Below are 21,289 nucleotides of genomic sequence, written 5' to 3'. Positions count from 1 at the left end.
ATGCAGAGCTCATTTTGTGTTGTTTTGTTTTAGAGGATGCTAAGGATGATAGTTAAGGATATATGACACAAAAAAAAAATCATCAAATAATGTGAATTTATGAGGCCTCTGTTAGAATGTAAAATTAATGCTGTTGTTTGTAGCAGTCCCATTTGGTGATTTAGGCTGACAAAAAAAGGTTTTTTGATATAAAAAGTCCATTTTAACAATGAAAAATCTCCAGGCTATGACTCAGTGTTCACTCGACAGCATTAACATTTAATCTCAAATCTGTTTTAATAATTTATGTCATGTTTTTAATCTGACGACTGAGGAAATGTTATTCTTAATGCCTTCAGATCTGGATCTTTGAAACAGAAGGAGTTCATGTGGTGTCAGTTAATGCCTCCACTGTCTACGGATGGACACAGGAAACGATCTATATTGTGAGTATTCTGCTTTCATTCTCTAAAAATATTTCCCACATGTGGCATCGACAAATAAATAACGAATTTCATTTAAAAAAGCCAAAACCAACAAAGTCTGATTAGTTTATTACACTTATTTGTCAGGGACTAAGTACACAAATACATCAATCTCACATAAGGAGAAGACATGTACTGTGCCAGATTTAGCTACTAGCATATTTCCATCTGTCTCTCTGTACTTTACGACTTCCCCTGTCTGTCTCTGGCTCACAGCCTCAAGCCCGGCAGTTCCTACAGAACATGAAAGATCATTAAAAAAAATTTATAGTTTCACTTTTAAAAATAAAAAGCACAATCTTTTCCTCGAACAACTGAGCACTGTAGATTTCTGCAAACATTACCAAAACAGGAGTAAATACTGTGTTTGTTAGGAACTATTTTCTGTGGATTGATACACATTTGGTGCGTTATAGCAGGGACAGGGTATGTGGGACGGTTGAAACAAACTACAGCATCTATTTTCATCTTAACTATGGAAACATGTGATGCAATGTATTTTTAATCGGCTACACAGACAACACTTCTTAGTATTATCAATTCTTTGTTGATTTGGGAATTTTTAAATGGTATTTATTTGGTATTTTAATGGGGTGTGATATGTAGAAAAATGGAAAATATAACCAGACTTATCCTTTAATTTCACATTTGTGTGTGTTGTGGGTGTGCAGGTGGTTGTGCGTCTTGCCGTCTCTGACTTACGAGTGAGTGTATCTGGGAATCAGCTGAGTGCAGGAGAGGCCATTTCTGTAGAGGTGGAGCTGCTCACCACCATGAAGCACCTTCTTCTTCTCAACCTCACGCTGAACGCAGACAACGGCCGCAACGATGATGTCAGAAGCGACTTCACTAATTGCAATGAAAACATCAGCGACAACACCGCCAACATTAATAAAGCTGAGAATCACATAAGAAAAACTACCAAGCATGAAATCAGTAATGATCACAACTTAGGCAACAGTAACCATGGAAACATCAACTGTAATCACAATCTCAATCAATATCACAATAACATCTGTTGTCACGGTGGCACCCAATCCCATGCCCACCCTAATTGCCTCATCCTTGTGCACCTCCTTCACACGTCCAACCGCTCCGACTGCCATGTGCACCTCCACCTTCACTGCCGCCTCCCCACCACTGAAGGACAGTATCACCTCACAGCCTCTGTGCTTTCCACCGCTGATCCTTCATCAGTGCTGCTCTCCACTTTACCACCTCAAGCTTTGATGGTGCATGAGCGTTTACGAGCCCCAAGGCCTTCTGGGAGTTGGATGTCAGTTGTCCCGACACAATCTGAATTCAGCCTGGAGGTCGTCAGCTGTGTGAAGTCTAAAGTGGTTTGGATTTTTAGTTTGGATGATGCTGTTGTGATTAACAGAACAACTGAAAACTGGTACATAAATGTGTCTCTTCCAATAGCAGGGAGGTATAATGTCACAGTTAAGGCATTTAACCCAATCAGCTGGGCCTCCTTTCACAAACACATAGTGGTTCAAGATCCAGTCGGAGAGCTGTTGTTAAATGTTCCGAATGTGATGGCGACAAATCAAAAACACTGGGTTTTATTTGGCGTCACATCAGGGTCAAACATGACTGTGTGTCTGCTTGTGAATGCAACACTACTGTACAGAAACAGCAACTACTCTGCAGCAGAGGAGGCAGCAGCGGTTTTGTTTTTTGACCACGCTGGGACAGTTGTGGTTGAGCTTCGAGCTGAGAATCGAGTGTCTTCTCAGAATAAGAACGTCACAGTGAGTGTTGAGGGGAAACGGAAGCCGTCACCACAAGTGAATCCAACCAGGCAACCAGCCACCAGTCAAAGACCTGTTCACAACCTGACTGACAACAGTAAGGAAGTAACTGACACTCACTGAATACAAAACATAGACAGAAAAAATATTCTCTAATTCATTCATCTGATACAGCTGCTTTGTTACATAAAGCCTTAGCTTTACATCTCTGCTTTTATCTGAATGTGGCACTGTTTATTACTGTTAATGAAAATGCAAGCTTCAGCATAATTAACCAGATCAATGCTCAGAATGTATCTCCCACATTTTCTAATATTTACCATTTTCTTGAGGCAATATTACTTGAAAATATGTTTAAACAGCAGCATTTCTTCATCTCTTTGTCTCAGAGTGTTTACATTTCTGTGGCATATATATAACATATCAACCATGCAATCTGTTTTGTCCTATAGCTGTGAGGATTCATGCAGCAAAGCAAGCTTATCCCACAAACACAGATATAACCTTCCTGGCTGTGGCTGATGTAATGAAGCCTGTGGAGTTTCTCTGGTACTTTGGAGACTCCAAATCCACCAGAACCACGTCAAAGACTGTCACCAAAAGATACTATGCTCCCGGGAGGTACACACAGAAACAAATATCGGAAATATAGTGTAGCTGCTATTTCAAGACTTTAAAATTATGCTATGTAAATGTTACACAGTAATAAGAAATGTCCTGTTTTTTAACTAAAGCCGTTGTCCAATTAATAACTGTGTCTCATCATCATCATCAATATCTTGTTACACTTCCATAGAAAAATATATATAAATAAATAAATAATGGATGAATGGATAAATTATGTGTATAGTTCTAGTAAACTTAAAAGCTTGTGCATTTCCATTACTGTAAATGTTACTGTGTATTTTATGTAGAAAAAGAAGATACTGTGATGTAATGTGTGTAAACTCAATGGTATATGAGCAGGGGTTCAGTTTAAAAAAAATCAAATTCCTAAATATACATTTATAAATTCTTAATGTCTTATTATTTTGGTTGTTGTTAATATTTAAGAGAATAAGTCATCAAAATTATCATGGAGACAACACCACCAATCAAATCCTCATCTCTTTGATGTAGGTATGATGTAGTCGTAGTTGTGTCTGCTGGTGGGACCTCCATCACCTCTGAAGTGTTCCCGCTGGTCATCCAGAGAGCAGTGAAGCTTAACAGGTTGGTCCACCAGGCCTCTGTCCTGCAGAACCACACGGTGACGGTGAGTTGCCGGGTCAACGTGGGCACTGATGTCATTTTCCTGTGGAGCTTCGGAGATGGAACAACACGGTGGGGACAGAGCACTGAGCAGCACGTCTTCCACAGGTGAGCGAGAAAGTTTCACTGGTAATATTGATGTGGCGTTAACTTTATGTTTGAATTAAAATGTGTGTGGTGTTTCTAGAAACGAAGAAAGAATCTGCTTTACTGATGTGCTTGTGTACATTCAGTCTATGCGTTTCTCTCCACAGGACCGGCGAGTTCAGAGTGGGGGTGACTGTGTCCAACCTGGTGAGCTCTGCCTCTCTGAGCAGCCACATCTTTGTTGTGGAGCAGCCGTGTCAGCCTCCACCTGTCAAAAACATGGGGCCTCTCAAACTACAGGTATATTTTACCAGCAGGACTGTCACCTTCATCTCATCAGTGTGGTGAGTATAAACTAAAAGATCTCCTCTCCTAGGTACGAAGACACGAGGTTATCCGTCTAGGAGTGACCTATGAGACTGAGCTTGACTGTGACATATCAGGAGGTCTTCACTACACCTGGACCTTGTTTGACTCTGCAGGCCAGGTTTTCCCTTTGCCTCTCATAAACACTCACAGACAGAGCCTCATACTGCCGAGCCATCTCCTGCAATATGACACCTACACTGCCATAGCCAGGGTAAGTAGTCAACTAACACTGCTGTGCATGGAGGAGAGAGGAGATTCCTTCACAATTAAAAGCCTTAAACTATCAATATTTTGTTGGTGGGTTGTCACATAGTAACATAATGAATGTTTTCAATTAATTAAAGGGTGCAGAGAACGCTGAAGTCTGAAATATATTTAAAGTCCATCCTATTTTGTTTTAATCCAAACAAATCAAGTGTGATACAAGAAAATACTCTAAAATGTAAATTGGCTCATGTACAACCACAACTAATTTAGTCACTGTGATATTTAACTTTATTTTTCCTCATAGGTTAAATTTCTTTGTGGATTTTTACAGGTGAGTGATTGTGATTTGACTCTGTAGCTGCCATTGTTCTGCAGGTTCAGGTTGTCGGCAGTGTGGTGTACAGTAACTACAGTGTGAGGGTTCAAGTGATACCCAGCCCTCTTGTGGCGGCCATTCAGGGCGGCACCAACACTTTCATTAACAACAGAAACACCACCGCGGTAATGCTGGACGGGCAGATATCTTACAACCCTGACTTCCCCATGAGCCCAGTCAGGTAGAGAGAAACTGCTCAGCATTCAAACTTATGACTGCACTCAAATGTGCATCCAAACTTAACTCTTTTCATTTTCTTTTCTTAGCTTCAGCTGGGGATGTAAACCAGTCAGCTCCATCGCTGGCTCCTGTTTCAACCAACACGTCACCACTTCCTCCTCTGTGCTCACATTTCCTGCTGGCTTCCTAAAACACAACTTTGACCAGTTTCGGTTCACTCTCACCATCAACAGTGGAGAACATTCAGCTTCAACAGAGACCTTTGTCACAGTTGCACCAAATGTAAATAGGTATGAGCTATGTAACAAAAACTATATCACTATCTCCCAATGACTATAACTGTACTGCCATTTGGAACCTGAACTGACTTATAACATGGACTTGAATGTATGTCAATCCAGAAAGTTGGAAGTTTACTGCCCTCAGTGCCGAGGAGACCAGGTGAACTGGGATCAGTCTTTCTCCATCAATGCCTTGTGTGAAGACTGTGATGTTTCCCCACAACACACCCAGTACACCTGGAGCCTGTACCGGGTCAACGCCTCGTCCAAACCTGTCATAGAAGGTAAAGCTCTTGTGAATTGCCAGAGTTTCATTTCTTAGAGATATTTTAAGTAAATTATACCCTTTTTCTGTTCTATTCTAGTCCCATTTTGTTACACGGTGGATCTCAGCGCTCCGTCCACCATCATTGAGGGTCCTGCTACTTCTCCTCAGACTCCTGGGACTTCCTCCCTGCATCCACCTGCTGCAGATTCTCCACATTACACTCATACTGTTCAAGCCTTCCCTACTGTCTCTCTGACTGAGAACGCTTCTGAAACTGCAGCTGAAAAGCTAAACTTGAGTGTGACTGACAGCGAGACAGCATTAACGAGGAACAGAGACACATCACACATCGCCGGTGTGTTATTAAATGTTCAACTTGACATCTCCCTTTTACTCCCCACACAGACCCAAAGTGTTTGTTTGCTGGACATCAATAAGGAAACCAACAAGAAGTAATAATATGTAAGGTCATTGTTGTATTAAAACTGAGTTTATGAATTATTTAACAGCATATTCTCTTTATGTCCAGGAGAGGAGCCCATTTATCATCCTATGGGAGAAATTGACCATCTAGAGCTTCTGTACTCCTCCACTGAATACCTGCCACATGCCCATGACAGTGGTAGCGTCCAGGATGACATTGTCAGTGAATTTCCTATTGATTCAGACACTTCTACTGACTGGGAGTTTTCTTTTCCTGTGCTGGAGAGTGGCAAAGTGGGAGATCAAATGGGTGAGGGAGAAAAAAATGTAGCTGAAACTTTGGCTGTCACACCTGCAGTCATGGGGGGAAAATTGTAATTTGAAACACATGTCCTGCATTTCTACACCACCTAAACACTTGGATTAAGTCAAGAAACAGCCACCTGTACTAGTCTAGATTAGGTAGATTGAGGGTGCTCTGAAAACAAAGAGTGCATGAAGAACAGTTCATACTTGGTTATATCAGGATAGGAAATGATTATCAGGAGAATTGCTATTTCACATTTGAAATTATATTTATAAAAACATTATTTAGCCTAAAATGGTAATACGTTGCAAGTTATTATAGGCTCTCTTCAAGGTTAAACAACGATAATTGATATGAATAAAAAAAGCTTTACAACACATCGCAATATGATCTGTATAATTAAAGCTGGTACGGTCATCTTCAAAACTGTGAAAACTGCAACAAAGCACAAACACTTAAATTGTCAATAGCACTAGTAGCTGGTGTAGTTGTAATGTTATATAGGAATAAATAATTATGATTTATAACTAACTACAAAGCAGATCATTTTAAAAAGCAATATCTCAAATCAAAACTATTTTAATACACAACTCAGAAGTTGAGTTTCGTTCCTCAACACTTAAAAGAGCCATTTTAGTAAACGACTAGACGTTTCTGTAAAACCACGCCGTAGAGTTAAGAAGAATAAAACTGAAACTAAAGCAAAATAGTCTTTAGAAGTCTAAATAGGTCACTTTCCACCACTGAACATCTGACAAGCCAACCCACATAGTGGTGTTATTTTAACACTAGTTGGCTACCCCTCTCTACTTTCTTATGTTCAAATTGTGTTATGTTCTTATGTTAAAATGCAGGGTGTGCCTTTAGATGGGCAGGTGTCAAAGTGTAAAAAAAAAGGGGCACATTGAACAAGATATTTATACACCATACACCAACATAATTAATAGCATAACCTGTTTAATTATAGAAACCAATAAACAAATCATACCCAGGGATTACATTTTATATAGCCTACTAATAAAACAATTTGCTTTCAAAAATAAAAAACCTTGAGCAGTGAAAAGGTTGTTTCTTTAAAGAAATCCAATTTCAAAAACATGATTTACACATGTTTTCAATGCAAAAAATAGTAGTATATAAAAATAGTATATATTACCTATTGAGTACCTCAAAACGTATAATCTGATTGCGGTACAGATCAGTGCTGAACAGAAAGACTGAACACTAAAAACATTCAGTTCGAAGAGTGTACATTCATTTCAAAAAGTATGAAATATATGACTTACACAGGCTTATCTAAATGTCTAAAATAGAAAGCTGACATGCTTATTAGCTACTCAATATTCTCATCTTAAAAACGAACAAGAATGAAGAAATGAGTAAGCAGTCAGACCTCCTGCACACTCATTCACAAATCACACCTTATCGACAGGTGACTGAACCACTCAATTCAAAATTGAAAAATTCAAAATGAGTCAGGCACTTTCCATGTGAGTCCATACAGCTCACTGCAACTCTTCGACAGCTTTACCGTAACAGGCAAACTACCTGCAGCACAATATCATCTCTACTGCATCGTTGTTAAAGAGATATATTTACACAACAGCCACAAAGCAACATTTAACTGTCAGAGAGGAAGTCGGCGACTAAAGAGACTCAGAGAGAGAAGCTATATATGACTCACTCACCTTATCTGATGTTGGAGATTAAGCATATTGAGCAAACTCTTCCGGTCACCGTATTTCCCGCCATTGGTCCAGCTCTGACAGGGCCCAAAGCTGCTTCAACAGGTCAGAGCTCTCCTTCTGCTCCACATCTATTCTCCTGTTAGCTTAACAGTCCCAGTCCTTCTTTACTTTGGAAAAATGTATTGTTTGGTTTCACTGAATTCGATAGTAACCTTGCCTTGCAATTGTGTTTGATTAAGTTGCTTATCGCGTTATCCACATTTTCTAGCAAAACAACAGTAAATTTCCCTGAGTTTACAGTTTATATCAACACTACACATGTGGTAGCTAACTGTTTAAACACACAAGTTTTTTAAGCTCTTCATGATTTTTATATAATAGACTAGTCTATTTTCCTTATTTTTATTCCATCCGTATTACCCCAGGTATGTTTAAATTGTTTCTTAAAAGCTGCGTTCACACACCGTGATGTAGGCTCAAAGTCCTTCTAAGGCTCTTATTATAATGTCTCTGGTAGGCTATACTCGTTTAAATAAAGATGCTTTTTTTTTTAAGAAAAAATGGCAGGCGGCGGGATGACGTGGCCACGCCCCCCTCAGCCGTCCTACGTCATAGCTGTCAACCAATTATGTCACTTTTTAATATTAAAAATTAAATTTCAATGGCTGTAGGAGCAAAGGATCTTTTAAATCTCTCCGCCCTGCAACGGAGAGAGAGGAGCCGTCCACTGCTGTTTTTTTGGTGATCCGGGTAATTCAAGATGGCCTCGAACATCTTCACAGTGCATCGCTCCACCACCTCCAGTGTGTCCAAAGCTGGCTCCGGTCACAGAGCCAGCTCTTTTAACTAATTTGTGCTAAGCAAACTTTCTACTGTAGCAACTCAAGGGGTAATCCAAAGTGTTGAATTTTTTACTACTTGTTTGCTGAAAGTAGCCTAGTAAAATGATCATTGATATAGACTGCTTAATTTTTTTCACCTGATTGCAGGGATTGTACGGTGACACATAAGCCTATATTTTAAAATATATATATATTTAAAAGAAGGAATTGCAAAACCATAACTTTACTCTCCCTAAATGAAAAATGGGAATGAATGTGCTCCATTTCTCAGTAGCCTATTTCTGCAGTCAGTCAAAATCAAATTGAAATTGAATTTAGTCTTTGAATATTGACGTTAAAAGCCCTGCACACATGCACAGGTGTTCTCAAGTCATTCTGGCTAATTGCACCTCTGTTCAGGTTGAAGTTTGATGGGAAATTGTGTTAGGGAAATGTGGATCAAACACAGTCAGTGCACATATACATAGTCCGAAGAAGATGTGTAATACGGCACAATTAGTAAAAACATGGACGTATGAGGACTTTTATACCTGCAGTAATCCCTGTTTTAGCCACTTGGGGGCAGCAGAAACAAGCTCTTAGCTTGTCACTAACTTTGTCTGTCTGTACTTGGAAGCCTGGAACTATACTGACACTGACTTTACACTTGTAAGAACATTAATACTGGAGTTAAACAGTAATGTTGTAGTTGTAGTCAGTAAAACCACAACAGTCAGCTGAAAGATGGCAAAAAGCCATGTTCATAATTCTCTGTGTTTTCATCACTCCCAGTGACTCCTCTCGCATAGTAATTTCATCCATTGTTAATATAAAAATATCAATTACAACAAGTTTAACAACATTTTATTTATCAAAGATAAGGAACCACAATTTATTAAATCTTAGCTTTCTAACCTGTAACCAACACACAGCAAAGTGATATCATGTCAAATTTAGAAATTAATCCATTTAATTTTTGTGTCTGATCTTAATAAAATGAGTACCTTCTTTTATGTGCATATTTTCAGTGTGAATCTACAATGTGCAATAAAGTTAATCTGCTTTTATATATTTAGATTATGATGTTCCCTTCCTGAGCACAGAAGAGGGAGACCCAGGAATCTCAGCAGGAAGACACACAGGTACATATTGTATGTGTGTGTACAGTATATGCAAATTGTGACATATGTAAAAGGTTATATAGTAACTTGTATGTATTTTTAGGTGTGGATGATGAGACCTTCAGTCCAGGAGATGACGCAGTGTTTTATTCAGTGTCACCTGTTGATGAGGGGAGCAATCTGGTGGATTCCAGGCCGTCTGTTGTGATCCAGGAGCCAACCTTGCTCGACTTACCTCGAGACCTAGTAGATAGAGGGCTGTTTGAGTCCTACACTTACACAGGTACATTATTCAGAAAACTCTACGAATACACATTTCTCCTCTCTTTTTCTTTTTAGTCACCTGTCTCCCTCTGTCTATCTTTACAGGAATTTCCTCCTCTTTGCTCAGTTTAAGACCCTTCAGTCTGAGACCGGGGAGTAGATACATGTTGGAGGTCACTGCCAGTAAGTTTTAGATCAATAACTGACATTTTTGCTACAGTGCAACAGGCAATTAACAAACCCATAAAAGTGCAAATATAGGCTACCTCCTAACATTTTGGTGATTATGGTCATTGTTACGGCTGTGAAATAAGTTCAAAATGAGTCATGAAAGACAGGCCAGACAGCTCTTTCTTAACACAAAGGGAGCTATGATGTTAAAATTCATTGTTGGAGATTATGTCAATGTTAATTAAAAAAACACCAGCAAAGGAAGACTGCAGTCATCACAGAAGCCTCCTTAGATGTATATGTATATGTCCTATAGTGCTTTAAAACTTTTATTCACTTTTGACTTTTCTAAGTGCAAAATGTAATGTTCTGCTTGTCCTGAAAAAGGTTGACATTGGCATTGATTCTGTGTCAGTCCATCATTTGTTTTTCAAAGGAATATTGAAGGAGAGGATCTGGATACTAATACTGTTGTTCCGTTTTATCTTTTATACTCAGACTCTAAAAGTAGTTTATTGGGCCGGACTCAGATGTTTTTAAAAACCAACCCTGCTCCAAAAGGAATGACGTGCCAGGTGCAACCGATCAAAGGGTTGGAGTTATACACACACTTTAGCATCTTCTGCACATCAGGGAAAGAGGTATCTCCCATTTTGCACACACACGCACACACACACATTTACACAAATAAATAAATGAACAAGCACTGAAATTTGACTCTCAGTTCCACTATGTGGGAGCCAATGATAGTACTTTTTAATGTATTTTTAGTACTTAGTTGCTGAAGGGAGCTAAATTTCCATTTACTGTAGTATTGTCATTGCTTAACGACATGCTAAAATGTGTATTTCCCCCTACATCACACTTACTAACTCACTGTCCCATGCAGAGGGAAAATTCATATTTCTATACTGTAAACACAGATTAGGAATCTGACCATCACAAGTTACAAATGTTCCTACTTTTTCTCTCCAGCTTTGATTTATTGTCATGATTCCTTTTATGTCAACCCTCACACTGTGTGTGTGCGTGCGTGCGTGCGTGCGTGCGTGCGTGCGTGCGTGCGTGCGTGCGTGTGTGTGTGTGTGTGTGTGCTGAAGGACTTACTGTATGAGTACAGCTTCAGTGTCGGAAACAGACCTCCCAGGATATTGTACCATGGGAGAGACTTCCAGTACTACTTCAGCCTTCCCTCTGGAGACCGCAGCGACGGCTATAAAGGTAAACAAACTGACATTGATTTATGGCCATTACATTCCACACAGATGTATGATCACAACATTTTATCACAGACATTTCCCTCAGATTATCTGAGTGATTGATTGCCATTTTTCCCACAGTAACTATTTACATAAAGATCAGAAGCAGCGTGTATGGAACGACCACTAAACCCTGTCCTGTCACCGTCCAAGTCCAGCCAAGCCTCCTCAGAGACAGTTTTTCACCCCATCATGATCCTGATCTGGAGCTGTAAGACTCACCAATCACTATGTCATCACATTACATGAGCATTAGGGTCACGTTTCACAGCTCTGTTGAAGGTGTTCCCTACAAAGCAGTCAGAGGTACAGCAAATACTGGATGATTGCGGAAACCTACTGCCATGCAGATACCATAAGTACATGTTGTGATGTACAGACAGTTTTGTACAGTAAACAGTTCAGTAAACAGTCAGAACATGGTGCTTTTAACCCTCATTTAGGCATTTGTGCAAGTCACCTGTCATTATTTGTCAATTTGTCAATATTTTGTACTGTTGTATTACTAGCTTTTCTCTCTCTACAGTTCAGAGTCAGGTCTGAAGAACCTGTCAGCTATGGTCCGGCTTGGGAACAGTGCAGAGATCCGTAACTACGTTAGTCTCATCTCCAGCATCCTAAACAGACTCAGCAAGGACACAGAGGCCAACACACATGCACAGAGACGCACACGCAACATACTCATTTGCATAGTGTGTGAACTTGAGAGCAGCGAACAGGTGCACACATTTATTCATGACTGACATTCATTCAGTCCCCTCAAATGTTCTCTTTAAGCACCTCTCACCCTCCATACCTCTCTGTTAAAAAATGTATCCAACTTTTAAAGCATTTTGATGACATGTAATTTAATCCTAGGCATCAATGGTAGACAGCATCAGCATTCTTAAAGACCTTTTACAAGTTACTAGCCAGGTAGGTGAATGGTTGCCTTCTTTCATGGACTTTCATTGGCAAACAGATGCAGATAGATGAACATTGTTTCTCACACTTGCTTTATCTTTCTTAGGTGACATTAGTGAGTGCCAGACGTGTGATGGCCCATGTTCATGCCATCTCAGAGCACTTTTCAGAGTCCACTGTTCCAGTCCGCTACCATCTGGACCAGAAGACACTGAACATCGTGTTCACTCTGCTCTCATACAGCCTGCAGGTGGCTGTCAACAGTTATGACTTCACAACCAACAGTGCTGATGTTACACAAGAATTGGAATCAGACTCACTTACTGGTGAAAAAATAAGAAATGCTGTAGGTGCTCTGAATGGCTGCATATCAGACTCATCCAGCGGTGTTTTTATTAAAACATCTATTTCAATAAAGCAGGCGGTACAGCATGTAGATGATGTTCTGCAGACTGCTTCAGATCTGATGCTGGTGAGAAAAAACATGTCTCCTCACACTCATCAATTTGTTTTGCACTTCCATTTATCTTTCGACTGACATCAGTTGTCTCTTTTCTCAGAGGTACATCTTGTTCTCTAAAATCCAGGAGCATAGAGTCATCACCGGTCTCATGTCCTTTTATGTTACAAACCAAAACCAAACCTCCACAGTCATCAGCAGTGGCGCAACCACCTTCTACATGCCTCCCTCCCTCATCCAGCTCCTGTTTGCTGGTCGCAGAGGAGACACTGAGAGCAGACAGCGTCGACCGTGTGTGCTCAGCCTGCTCACTGAGCTCACCCAGAGCCCTATCAGCTGGGCCCGCTATCCTGGAAAGGTGAGACTGGCATGATATGTTGACACTTGAATTATTAAAGGTGAGGCATTTTTCTCATTATCCTCTGCTGATTTCCAGGTGAGTGGACCAGTGGTTGATCTGAGTCTGTATGAATGCAGCACGAGGAGAAGAATTCCTGTTCGAACCCTTCTTCAGCCAATCAACATTGAGCTGCAGCAATCACCAAGAAACGTATGTTGCTACTTCTTCTTTCTTGTTGTTTTCAGCAAGTTAACTCAGTCATAAAAGTCACTGATGAGCAACTTTAAAAAATGCTACTTATCAATGAAATTGGGGATTAATTTTAAGTAGATGGTAGATTAGTACCAGTAGATTTAATTGTATGAGCTCTCCAGGGGAAATGTTTTGAATGAGTAACTGCAGTAACATGTGATCACATCTATGCTTTAGGAGAGCTCTGTGCGTGACTTTGTCCTCCTGCGCAGCCAGATCAACTATCACAGCTTCAACATTACCCAGGAGCACTTGCAGCAAGCAATACAGTTGAGTGTGGTGTTTGCGCCGCCACCCAACAAGACGTTTCCAATCATGCTGCTCTTCAGGTAGTTATGCACTAAAGACAACATGATCAATCTACTGTATGTGCCGCAAAGCTAAACCATGACTCTCTGTTGTACAAGTATGTTTGAGAGGCCGACTCCCAGCATGCACCATCTGCACAGGATTCACCAGTGGGAGACCAACAGTACTCGCATCACTCTGCCACCGTCCTACCTCCATAGTAAGATTTGTTTTGGTCACTACATTTTCTGCTCATTCTATAAAGTATGTATCAGACTCATCATCCATTAATAAAGTTCAATCTTATTTTCCTCTGTATTTGTGGCAGACATTGACAACATAGAAAATGTGTTGCATTATTGTTTTGTTGCATTTCCTCATAATTTGTAAAAAATACTTTATTATCTGTGTCTAAAATATGGGTCCAACATAGAAAGTGTGTGGTGATTATATTAGTGAAAGCTGATTATTATTCACCATTTGACAGTCACTTTAGTTGCCAAGGCAATGCTCATAATTTGCAATAAGTATCTCAGGAGATGTACTTGTTTTGACACTTCACATATAATTTCAGTGAATATTTTTTAAATCAGAAACATTTCTAGCTCCAGGTGTTTATTACTTGGCCTTGCTGAACGCTGACTTTGCGAAGCCACCGAGACACCATCATCTGAGCAGCCAGGTCAACTACAGTCTCACAGTGGACAGCAGACTGTGTTTGTCCTGGGACGACCACCAGAGGGCATGGACACACCTTGGCTGCAGAACACAGCAAGAAGACAGAAACACTGCAGTCAACTGCAGGTGAGACAGGAGTTAATGGACTTATGTGTATGCACAGACACTAAATCATCCACACAAACTGCCAAAAAAAAAAAAAAAGATTGTGAAGATCTACGGAATGAATCCCCTCATATTTCTGGGAATTTTGTGTTTCTCTCAGTTGTCACCAGTTGAGACCGTTGACTGTGGTGAAGCAGCAGATCCAGAGCAGTCATGACACAGCTGATCTGGACCCGTTCCTAAGGTGAACTCATCCTACTGAGGCTTAAAAAGAGCACTGTCACTTTAACTGTAGCAGTAATTTGGACCTATTTATTAGCACCAGCCAGGACACAGACATCATTCAGTGTGTTTATGATCGTTCAATGAAAAAATAACACCCTCCTCTGCCTCCTTTCTCCCCCCTCCCAGTGTGTCCAGTGATCTGACAGTGCTCTGTGTGCTGGTACTGTGTGTGTGCCTGTACATTGCGGGGTTGTTGGTGTGTAGGAGAGCCGATGTCATCTCCAAGGAGAATCAGAAAGTCCACTACCTTACTGACAACTCTCCATGTGATCCATACCTCTATGCTGTGACCATCCACACCGGTCTCTGCTCTGCAGCCAGTATGAGTGCAAAGGTAAGGCTGTTATTTGTTACTTCAGACCAGCAGTGTTGATCACACTGGTTTAAACTTATTTAAACTGACATATGGTTCTTGATCAGACTGATCAGTGATGATATGGGTGGTCATTTGGATACTGCTGTCTTATCAAAATGACTTTCACAGTACTTTGATACTGGAATATTTTTGCTGTGCTCCCTCTTTATAATGTGTATGGAGTCAAAGAATATTGTTGTGCTACAACACAAGTTGTATAAAGCATTTGTGGAGAGGTTGTTTGATATTGTCAGCAGATTACTTTTTCATCCTGTCTTGTTCATGTAACCTTACAAAAATACACACACACATACACAAACAGATTACTTGGATTTCATATTTTTTAATAGAGTAATTTTGATACTTGACTCAACTGTGGGTGTTTTTACAGCTGACATCACAGAGCATAAAGTAGGAATCCGCTAAAAGTGGTACGATTATTGCGATCATCATAAACACCACAGGTTGAGATGAGGACCATGTAGATCACATCTCCCTTTTCCAGTTCAAGAACAAATGCATTAGACACAGTGACATGACCAATGTCATCATCTGTATCATAACTAAGAGTAATCCTCTTGTCATTGTGATACAGTCCAATACCTATTATAATTGATTCCCGTGTTTCAAACCCATTGAATCTGAAGTAGTAGGCTCCTCTGACTGGTGCTGTAAAGATACCTGCAACAAAATAGGAAATTATTCATTTAATTGCTGTTGTCAGGTTTCATATGCATGTCTAAGTGTTGAGCAATTTGTTGCCAAATCTGTGTATGATGGACTGTTAGAGAACTGATCAAGGAGTCAGTTCAGTGAAAACACTATCAAAACACTATTAAACTGTCAAAGCTTTCACAGAAGTAATTCATCAAAATGAGTAGAAATAGCTAAATAATGTTTTAAAACATGTGTAAAGTATGGCATCATGTGTATCCCAGTATAGGGTTAGGGTTAGGGTTAGGGTTAGTTCCACAGCTAGCCAACTAAGAAAATAAGAAATACAAACATAGGTACTAAAGTGTGAAAAATGGCAAAATAGGCAATTTAAAGGTTTAAAGGAGATATTCTCCTATTGGACATCTAGGGGTGCGATAGAAAGTATGCATGAAAGGGCAATTCCTAAGAGATGACAAATTGGTTGATAAATCTAAAAGACCATCTAATAACTTAAATGAGGTGAGTGTGAGCAGGTGAAAGATCTAAGTACCTGTAATCGGGCTATAAGCCTGGCCAATGTTGGTGATAATTTTACTGAACTTAAGTGTGCTGTCAGTACTGAAGGGTCCAACTGCGCCTTCGTCAGTAAGGGCAACAGAAAACGCCACCTTTGGTCGGTCTGTGTGAATGTGAAAGAAACACAGTGAGAATATTTTCCTCTCACATCAGTAACAGCTGAAAAATGTCTCTTCTGCCTGATTTATGTATTAATGTCACTCTGCATCCTGCTGCACAGAGGATGACCTTCAATTTACTGTTATGTTTCTAACTGCTTCAATAATATGACATTTTGACTCTTTGATATTGATACAAGCAGTTTACCTGCATTTTCTCTCTTCAGCTCCTCTACCTCGTTTTCACTGGAGCTCATTCTGGCCTCTAACACTGTCAACACATTTAACATTAATATTATTGTGAAGTATGTTAAGGTTTTAACATGATCACTATCGTGACTGACCTTTGCTTTTATTTTCACACGCTGTTACTCTGGCTAGAAGATCTGCAATAGAAGGCGAAATCAATAATCAGATTAATATTTGATCAGCAAGCAGATTTAAAATCTCATATTGAACTCATCGCTGCTAAATAATAGGTGAATATCTTTTGACTTGTCTTCAGTCACTTTGGTAATTTAAAACCGGCAAAAGTTCATCATGAACCACCTTAATATCAAATAAATGCATTCTTATTGCTAGTATACAGTAAAAAACAAATGTTTTTACATTTTATTGATTGTTGTAGTTTACCTGTGTTCTCCCTCTTGAGTTCCTCCACCTCTTTTTCACTGGTGCTCATTCTGGCCTCCAACACTGTCAACATATTTAAATTAGTTTTAAGATATAATTTTGTCCAAATGCATATCTTTGACTGTTGTGTAGTCATGCTTCCAAAACTGTAAATACATTTAAAATTTTACACCAAAAAGTTCAGCATGAATTTCACTTTAATCAATATGTTTTCATTGATAACATAACATTTCAGCTTTTTATCTCTTTTTGTTGATTACTTGTATTCTCTCTCTTGAGTTCCTCCACCTCATTTTCACTGGTGCTCAATCTAGCTTCCAAAACTGCAAAAATGTTATTAATGAAACTTACCTTTATTTTAATCTCTGTTGATATTTTGTCATTGCTAACATAATATATTCAGTGTCATTTTCACACTTTATCTTAAGCTTACCTGTGTTCTCTCTCTGAAGCTCCTTGACCACATTTTCACTGGTGTTCATTTTAGCCTCCAATACTGTGAATACATTTAAAGTATTTCAAAGGAGATAAACTACATAATTAGACCTTGAAATAACTGTATGTGTACCTAAAAGCTGGCAGCTGTGTATTTTGCCAAGTACCTGCATTCTGTATCTGGAGCTTTACCACCTCGTTTTCACTGGAGCTCATTCTTTCCTCCAACACTGTCAACACATTTAACATTAATGTAAATCATTAAAGAATCATAAACATAAATTAATTAAATATTTTATCAATTTATGAATATCTACCTGCATTTCTGCTTTCGCTGGCTGTCAGTCTGGCCTGTATGGCTGGAATAGAAATAGTAAATGACTCCTAAAAATAATGTTTATGTGAACATTACATGAATGTGTTGATCACTATGTGAATGAACCTGTATTCTCCAGCTCCAGCTTCTCCATCTTGCTCTTGCTGTTCCTCAGCTCCACACTGTGTTCAATGGCCATGTCTCTCAGCTCCTTCAGCTCAGCCCAGATATCAGGGGTGATGTTGGTCTGATCATTGGTTGCTTTGACACCCAGGATCTCAGACTGAACCTCCGTCTGAGTGATATCATTCCCTGTCACCCCTCCACTCTCACCCTGAGCCCTTGTCCAGTACAGACAGAGCAGTAACGCCAGAAAAGCTGCAGCACGCCTCATTGTGAAATATCACCTCTTTAGACAGCAAGATGCAGTCTGACTCAGTTCCTATCTTTATATACACGTAAAACAGGTCACTGAACTGCTGTATGAGAATTAAACAGGTGTCTTTAGATAACGAATGTAAAAATAACACCAAAGAAACTTGAACACTGAGCTGATTTAAAGAAAATAACTAGTTAGAATGATTCTCTTTCTATGTTCTTTTAAAATAATTTGTAGTGAAAGTTTATAGTGTAATGAGTTGATAGGAGCAATATCAGTCTTTTATTTTTCATAAGGGTGCATTTGTTTGTTTCCCAGACTTGGAGACTTACTTTAACAGGTTATAAAGGGCTATATATTTATATTTTAAAGATTTTATTGCAAAAGCCAACACAACAAAAAACAGGCACTAAACACATATAAAGACTCTGCTGCACTGTTTGAAGCTATAGGGTGCATAGATGGATCCACACAGTGTCACTATAGTTTTTGGGTTTAACTTTTATAAAGTGTGCAAACTGTATTGATATTTCAAGTGAGAATCATATGCTTTGTAGAGTCTTGTTCATCTAACCAGCAAAAAACACATATAGACAAGTTATTTGGATTTCATGAGTGCTTATATTTTTTAACAGAGCAATTGTGCAACTGTGTATAATTAGCGAGTACATCATAGCTGCACTCACAGAGGGAAAACCAGAATGGAGTCAGGTAGATCACGTCCCCCTTTTTCAAGATGAAGAATTAAAGCATTAGACACAGTGACATAGACACAATCACTGTAGTCAGAACTCCACTTCATTCTCTTGCTATTAAGATAGAGATTAGCACCCATCCAAGCTGAAGTACAGCTGTTCCATATGGTGAATCTGTAATAGTAGGCTCCTCTGACTGGAGCTGTGAAGATACCTGAACCAGAGGAGAAACCAGTGAGGGGTCAGAGCTGTCTTAATTCTTACTATTAAGCAACCTCTCCTGTCTCTTTATTTTTTATATACATATACATATATATATATATATATATATATATATATATATATATATATATATATATATATATATATATATATATACAAATTTAAGGCTAAAGGACCTTCGACACTGAGTAGATTATAAAATACAGAATAATGTGTTATTGCTACTAAACTATCCTTAGTCCAGCACATGGTACACATACTGAAATTTGTGTCTAGCGAACTGCCTTTATGTGTTTTACAGGTCTACATAGTGCTGTATGGTAAAGACAGGTTCTCGGAGACAAGAGAACTACAAGTCCCAGGATGCAATCTATTCGGGAGGAACTCTCAAGCCACGTTCATACTCAGGTAACATCCAAATATCTCAAAAAAAGGCGTATATTTTTAATTTCCTACATATTCTACTATTATATCACATAATATATACAGTAGTTTTAAAAAATCATTCATAAACTCCTTGTTCATTGGATTGTCTGTGTTTGACACCACAGTGCAGCAGACAGCCTGGGTGCAGTGTGGGGGGTTCACATCTGGCATGACAACTCAGGACCCTCCCCAAACTGGTACCTCAAACTGGTGGAAGTATCTGAGGTAAAGTCTGCCTGTTTTGTGGACGTGCTGTTTCCACTTTAAACTCGACCATCAACATGTTTTGTTTGTCTACTTTCAATAAAGGTGATCAGAGGCCACGTGAAAGGCCGCACCTGGCTCTTTGTCAATCAGTGCTGGTTGGCTGTGAGCAAAGGTGATGGCCAGGTGGAGCGAATGCTACGTGTTTGTACCCATGGAATAGGCTTTGCTAAGGTACAACACACATACACACGCACGCACACACTCACACACACGGACACGCATATGAAAACATCTTTTAATCTCTTCTCTCATGTGACCCTGGGTCTCCACCTGCTTGCTTGCAGATGCTGTGCCTGAAGTTATCTGACTACTTGGCTGACTTCCACATGTGGATGTCTGTGTACAGTTGCCCCTGCCCTGGCTCGTTCACACGCACGCAAAGACTTAGCATGTGCCTGCTGCTGTTGTTGGGTTATGCGTGTGTCAGTGCAGTAATCATATCCGAAATGGATGAGCAGGTTGGTTTACAAAAAGAAAATGTCATGGTTTCAGATTGACAGTGCATGAGAATTGTCACTATAAAGCTGTGGTTCCTAATCCTTTGTTTGTAGTTTCCATTGGAGGTGGGCATGATTGATGTATCAGCTGTTTCCGTGACAACGGGGGTATTAAGTGTGGTGGCAGTATTGCCAGCAGCAACAGTAATGTCCTTCCTGTTCCGACTGCGTGAGGTCAAGCTGATAGGGTCAGGGGTCCAACACACAAAGGGCAGAAACACTGACAATGGCTGTTTTGATGGTGAGAATTTCTCATGTGTGTGACACTGAATTACCATCTGGTCATGTGACTCTGTTTCTTTATGCATTAATCCTGTTTCTTACTTAATTGTTTTGCATTAGTTTTCTCCTTTATTTTCTTGTCTCCTTACTTGTTCATTATCCTGTTTCATTGTCCTACAGATGCCCTCTCAGTGAACAACAGTATATTTGAGCCCTCTTGGAGCAGCATTCAGCAGTGGGCGCAGGAAGCCTGGAGGAAGAAACCCCAGGTTACACTTTGTGCAACTCTTTTTGTTTTTCCTCTTCTCTTGGTCCTTGCCCTCATAGCATTTCTTCATCCTCATTCATTTTTGCTGTAGGGTACAGACTTGCTGTCAAATGAGAAGTCTGTGATCCAAACAGATGTGGTCATAAGGACGGAGGATGCTCTGGAAGTTGAGAGCAGTACAGGACCAGCACTTCAAAACTCATTTCTGATAACAGACGGAAACAAGGCTGATCAAGAGTTGGGTCATGGTAGCAAGAGCAGCATGCTTCATGGAAACCAGGAAGATCGTTTGTCTTTTACGAGGGATAAAGATCCATCCAACAGTGGCCTGGAAAATGACCAGCTTCACCAGGCAGCGTGGTACAAACACAACAGCTGTTCCCACATCACCGACACTCTGAGAGGGAGACGAGTCAGATCAGCATTGCAGTGGTGTCACTATCTGGCCTGGGCACTGTGTCTGCTGTTGTCCCTCTCCTGTCTGGTGCTCTCTGTGGTGCTGGGACTGAGGTAGTGGAAATGAATGATTGTGAAACTGTATGAAGAATGCACACTCAATCAATGTATTAACTTATTGTTACATGTCTTTCTTGTTAATATAACCTGGGTCATGCTGTGTCATTGTAACATTTATGAACATG

The 21,289-nt window shown here is 39.8% G+C and overlaps 2 protein-coding genes across 2 annotated transcripts in view; one reads left to right on the top strand and one right to left on the bottom strand.

The window, feature by feature from the left end:
* LOC128382331 (polycystic kidney disease 1 like 1) overlaps positions 1-21,289 on the top strand; it is a 34,257-nt gene that overhangs the window by 7,642 nt on the left and 5,326 nt on the right. Inside the window, exons 8-41 of the mRNA XM_053342331.1 lie at positions 339-425; positions 1,136-2,315; positions 2,671-2,839; positions 3,338-3,577; positions 3,724-3,856; positions 3,933-4,136; positions 4,508-4,689; positions 4,775-4,978; positions 5,090-5,253; positions 5,335-5,592; positions 5,767-5,970; positions 9,553-9,618; positions 9,701-9,880; positions 9,967-10,044; positions 10,531-10,673; positions 11,133-11,253; positions 11,373-11,502; positions 11,818-12,010; positions 12,150-12,206; positions 12,301-12,666; positions 12,782-13,012; positions 13,091-13,204; positions 13,427-13,575; positions 13,654-13,754; positions 14,140-14,338; positions 14,478-14,561; positions 14,729-14,936; positions 19,270-19,376; positions 19,520-19,619; positions 19,704-19,832; positions 19,946-20,119; positions 20,213-20,399; positions 20,561-20,649; positions 20,740-21,158. Coding sequence (XP_053198306.1) covers positions 339-425; positions 1,136-2,315; positions 2,671-2,839; positions 3,338-3,577; positions 3,724-3,856; positions 3,933-4,136; positions 4,508-4,689; positions 4,775-4,978; positions 5,090-5,253; positions 5,335-5,592; positions 5,767-5,970; positions 9,553-9,618; positions 9,701-9,880; positions 9,967-10,044; positions 10,531-10,673; positions 11,133-11,253; positions 11,373-11,502; positions 11,818-12,010; positions 12,150-12,206; positions 12,301-12,666; positions 12,782-13,012; positions 13,091-13,204; positions 13,427-13,575; positions 13,654-13,754; positions 14,140-14,338; positions 14,478-14,561; positions 14,729-14,936; positions 19,270-19,376; positions 19,520-19,619; positions 19,704-19,832; positions 19,946-20,119; positions 20,213-20,399; positions 20,561-20,649; positions 20,740-21,158 — 6,650 coding nt within the window. The remainder of the gene's footprint in view (positions 1-338; positions 426-1,135; positions 2,316-2,670; positions 2,840-3,337; positions 3,578-3,723; positions 3,857-3,932; positions 4,137-4,507; positions 4,690-4,774; positions 4,979-5,089; positions 5,254-5,334; positions 5,593-5,766; positions 5,971-9,552; positions 9,619-9,700; positions 9,881-9,966; positions 10,045-10,530; positions 10,674-11,132; positions 11,254-11,372; positions 11,503-11,817; positions 12,011-12,149; positions 12,207-12,300; positions 12,667-12,781; positions 13,013-13,090; positions 13,205-13,426; positions 13,576-13,653; positions 13,755-14,139; positions 14,339-14,477; positions 14,562-14,728; positions 14,937-19,269; positions 19,377-19,519; positions 19,620-19,703; positions 19,833-19,945; positions 20,120-20,212; positions 20,400-20,560; positions 20,650-20,739; positions 21,159-21,289) is intronic.
* LOC128382429 (heavy metal-binding protein HIP-like) lies at positions 15,305-18,232 on the bottom strand. Its single transcript, XM_053342416.1, has 9 exons — positions 17,799-18,232; positions 17,674-17,715; positions 17,524-17,586; positions 17,182-17,244; positions 16,922-16,984; positions 16,633-16,674; positions 16,497-16,559; positions 16,165-16,293; positions 15,305-15,638 (listed from the first exon to the last, which is right to left on the bottom strand). Exons 1-9 carry the CDS (start codon positions 18,064-18,066, stop codon positions 15,355-15,357), a joined length of 1,017 nt encoding a protein of 338 aa, XP_053198391.1. The 5' UTR covers positions 18,067-18,232; the 3' UTR covers positions 15,305-15,354.

Source organism: Scomber japonicus, chromosome 21 (genome assembly GCF_027409825.1).
Source record: "Scomber japonicus isolate fScoJap1 chromosome 21, fScoJap1.pri, whole genome shotgun sequence".
NCBI classification, from domain to species: Eukaryota; Metazoa; Chordata; class Actinopteri; order Scombriformes; family Scombridae; genus Scomber; species Scomber japonicus.
The sequence above is the reverse complement of the archived record's forward strand: the minus strand, read 5'-3'. Positions and strand labels throughout refer to the sequence as shown.

What these genes read in the sequence shown, in the direction of transcription:
- LOC128382429 (XM_053342416.1), bottom strand. Translation starts at nt 18,066, where the DNA reads ATGAGGCGTGCTGCAGCTTTTCTGGCGTTACTGCTCTGTCTGTACTGG. An exon ending in GCTCCAGATACAGAATGCAG is followed by an intron (nt 17,245 to 17,523) that starts GTACTTGGCAAA and finishes ACATTTTTGCAG; the next exon opens with TTTTGGAAGCTAGATTGAGC. An exon ending in ACTCAAGAGAGAGAATACAA is followed by an intron (nt 16,985 to 17,181) that starts GTAATCAACAAA and finishes ATATGTTGACAG; the next exon opens with TGTTGGAGGCCAGAATGAGC.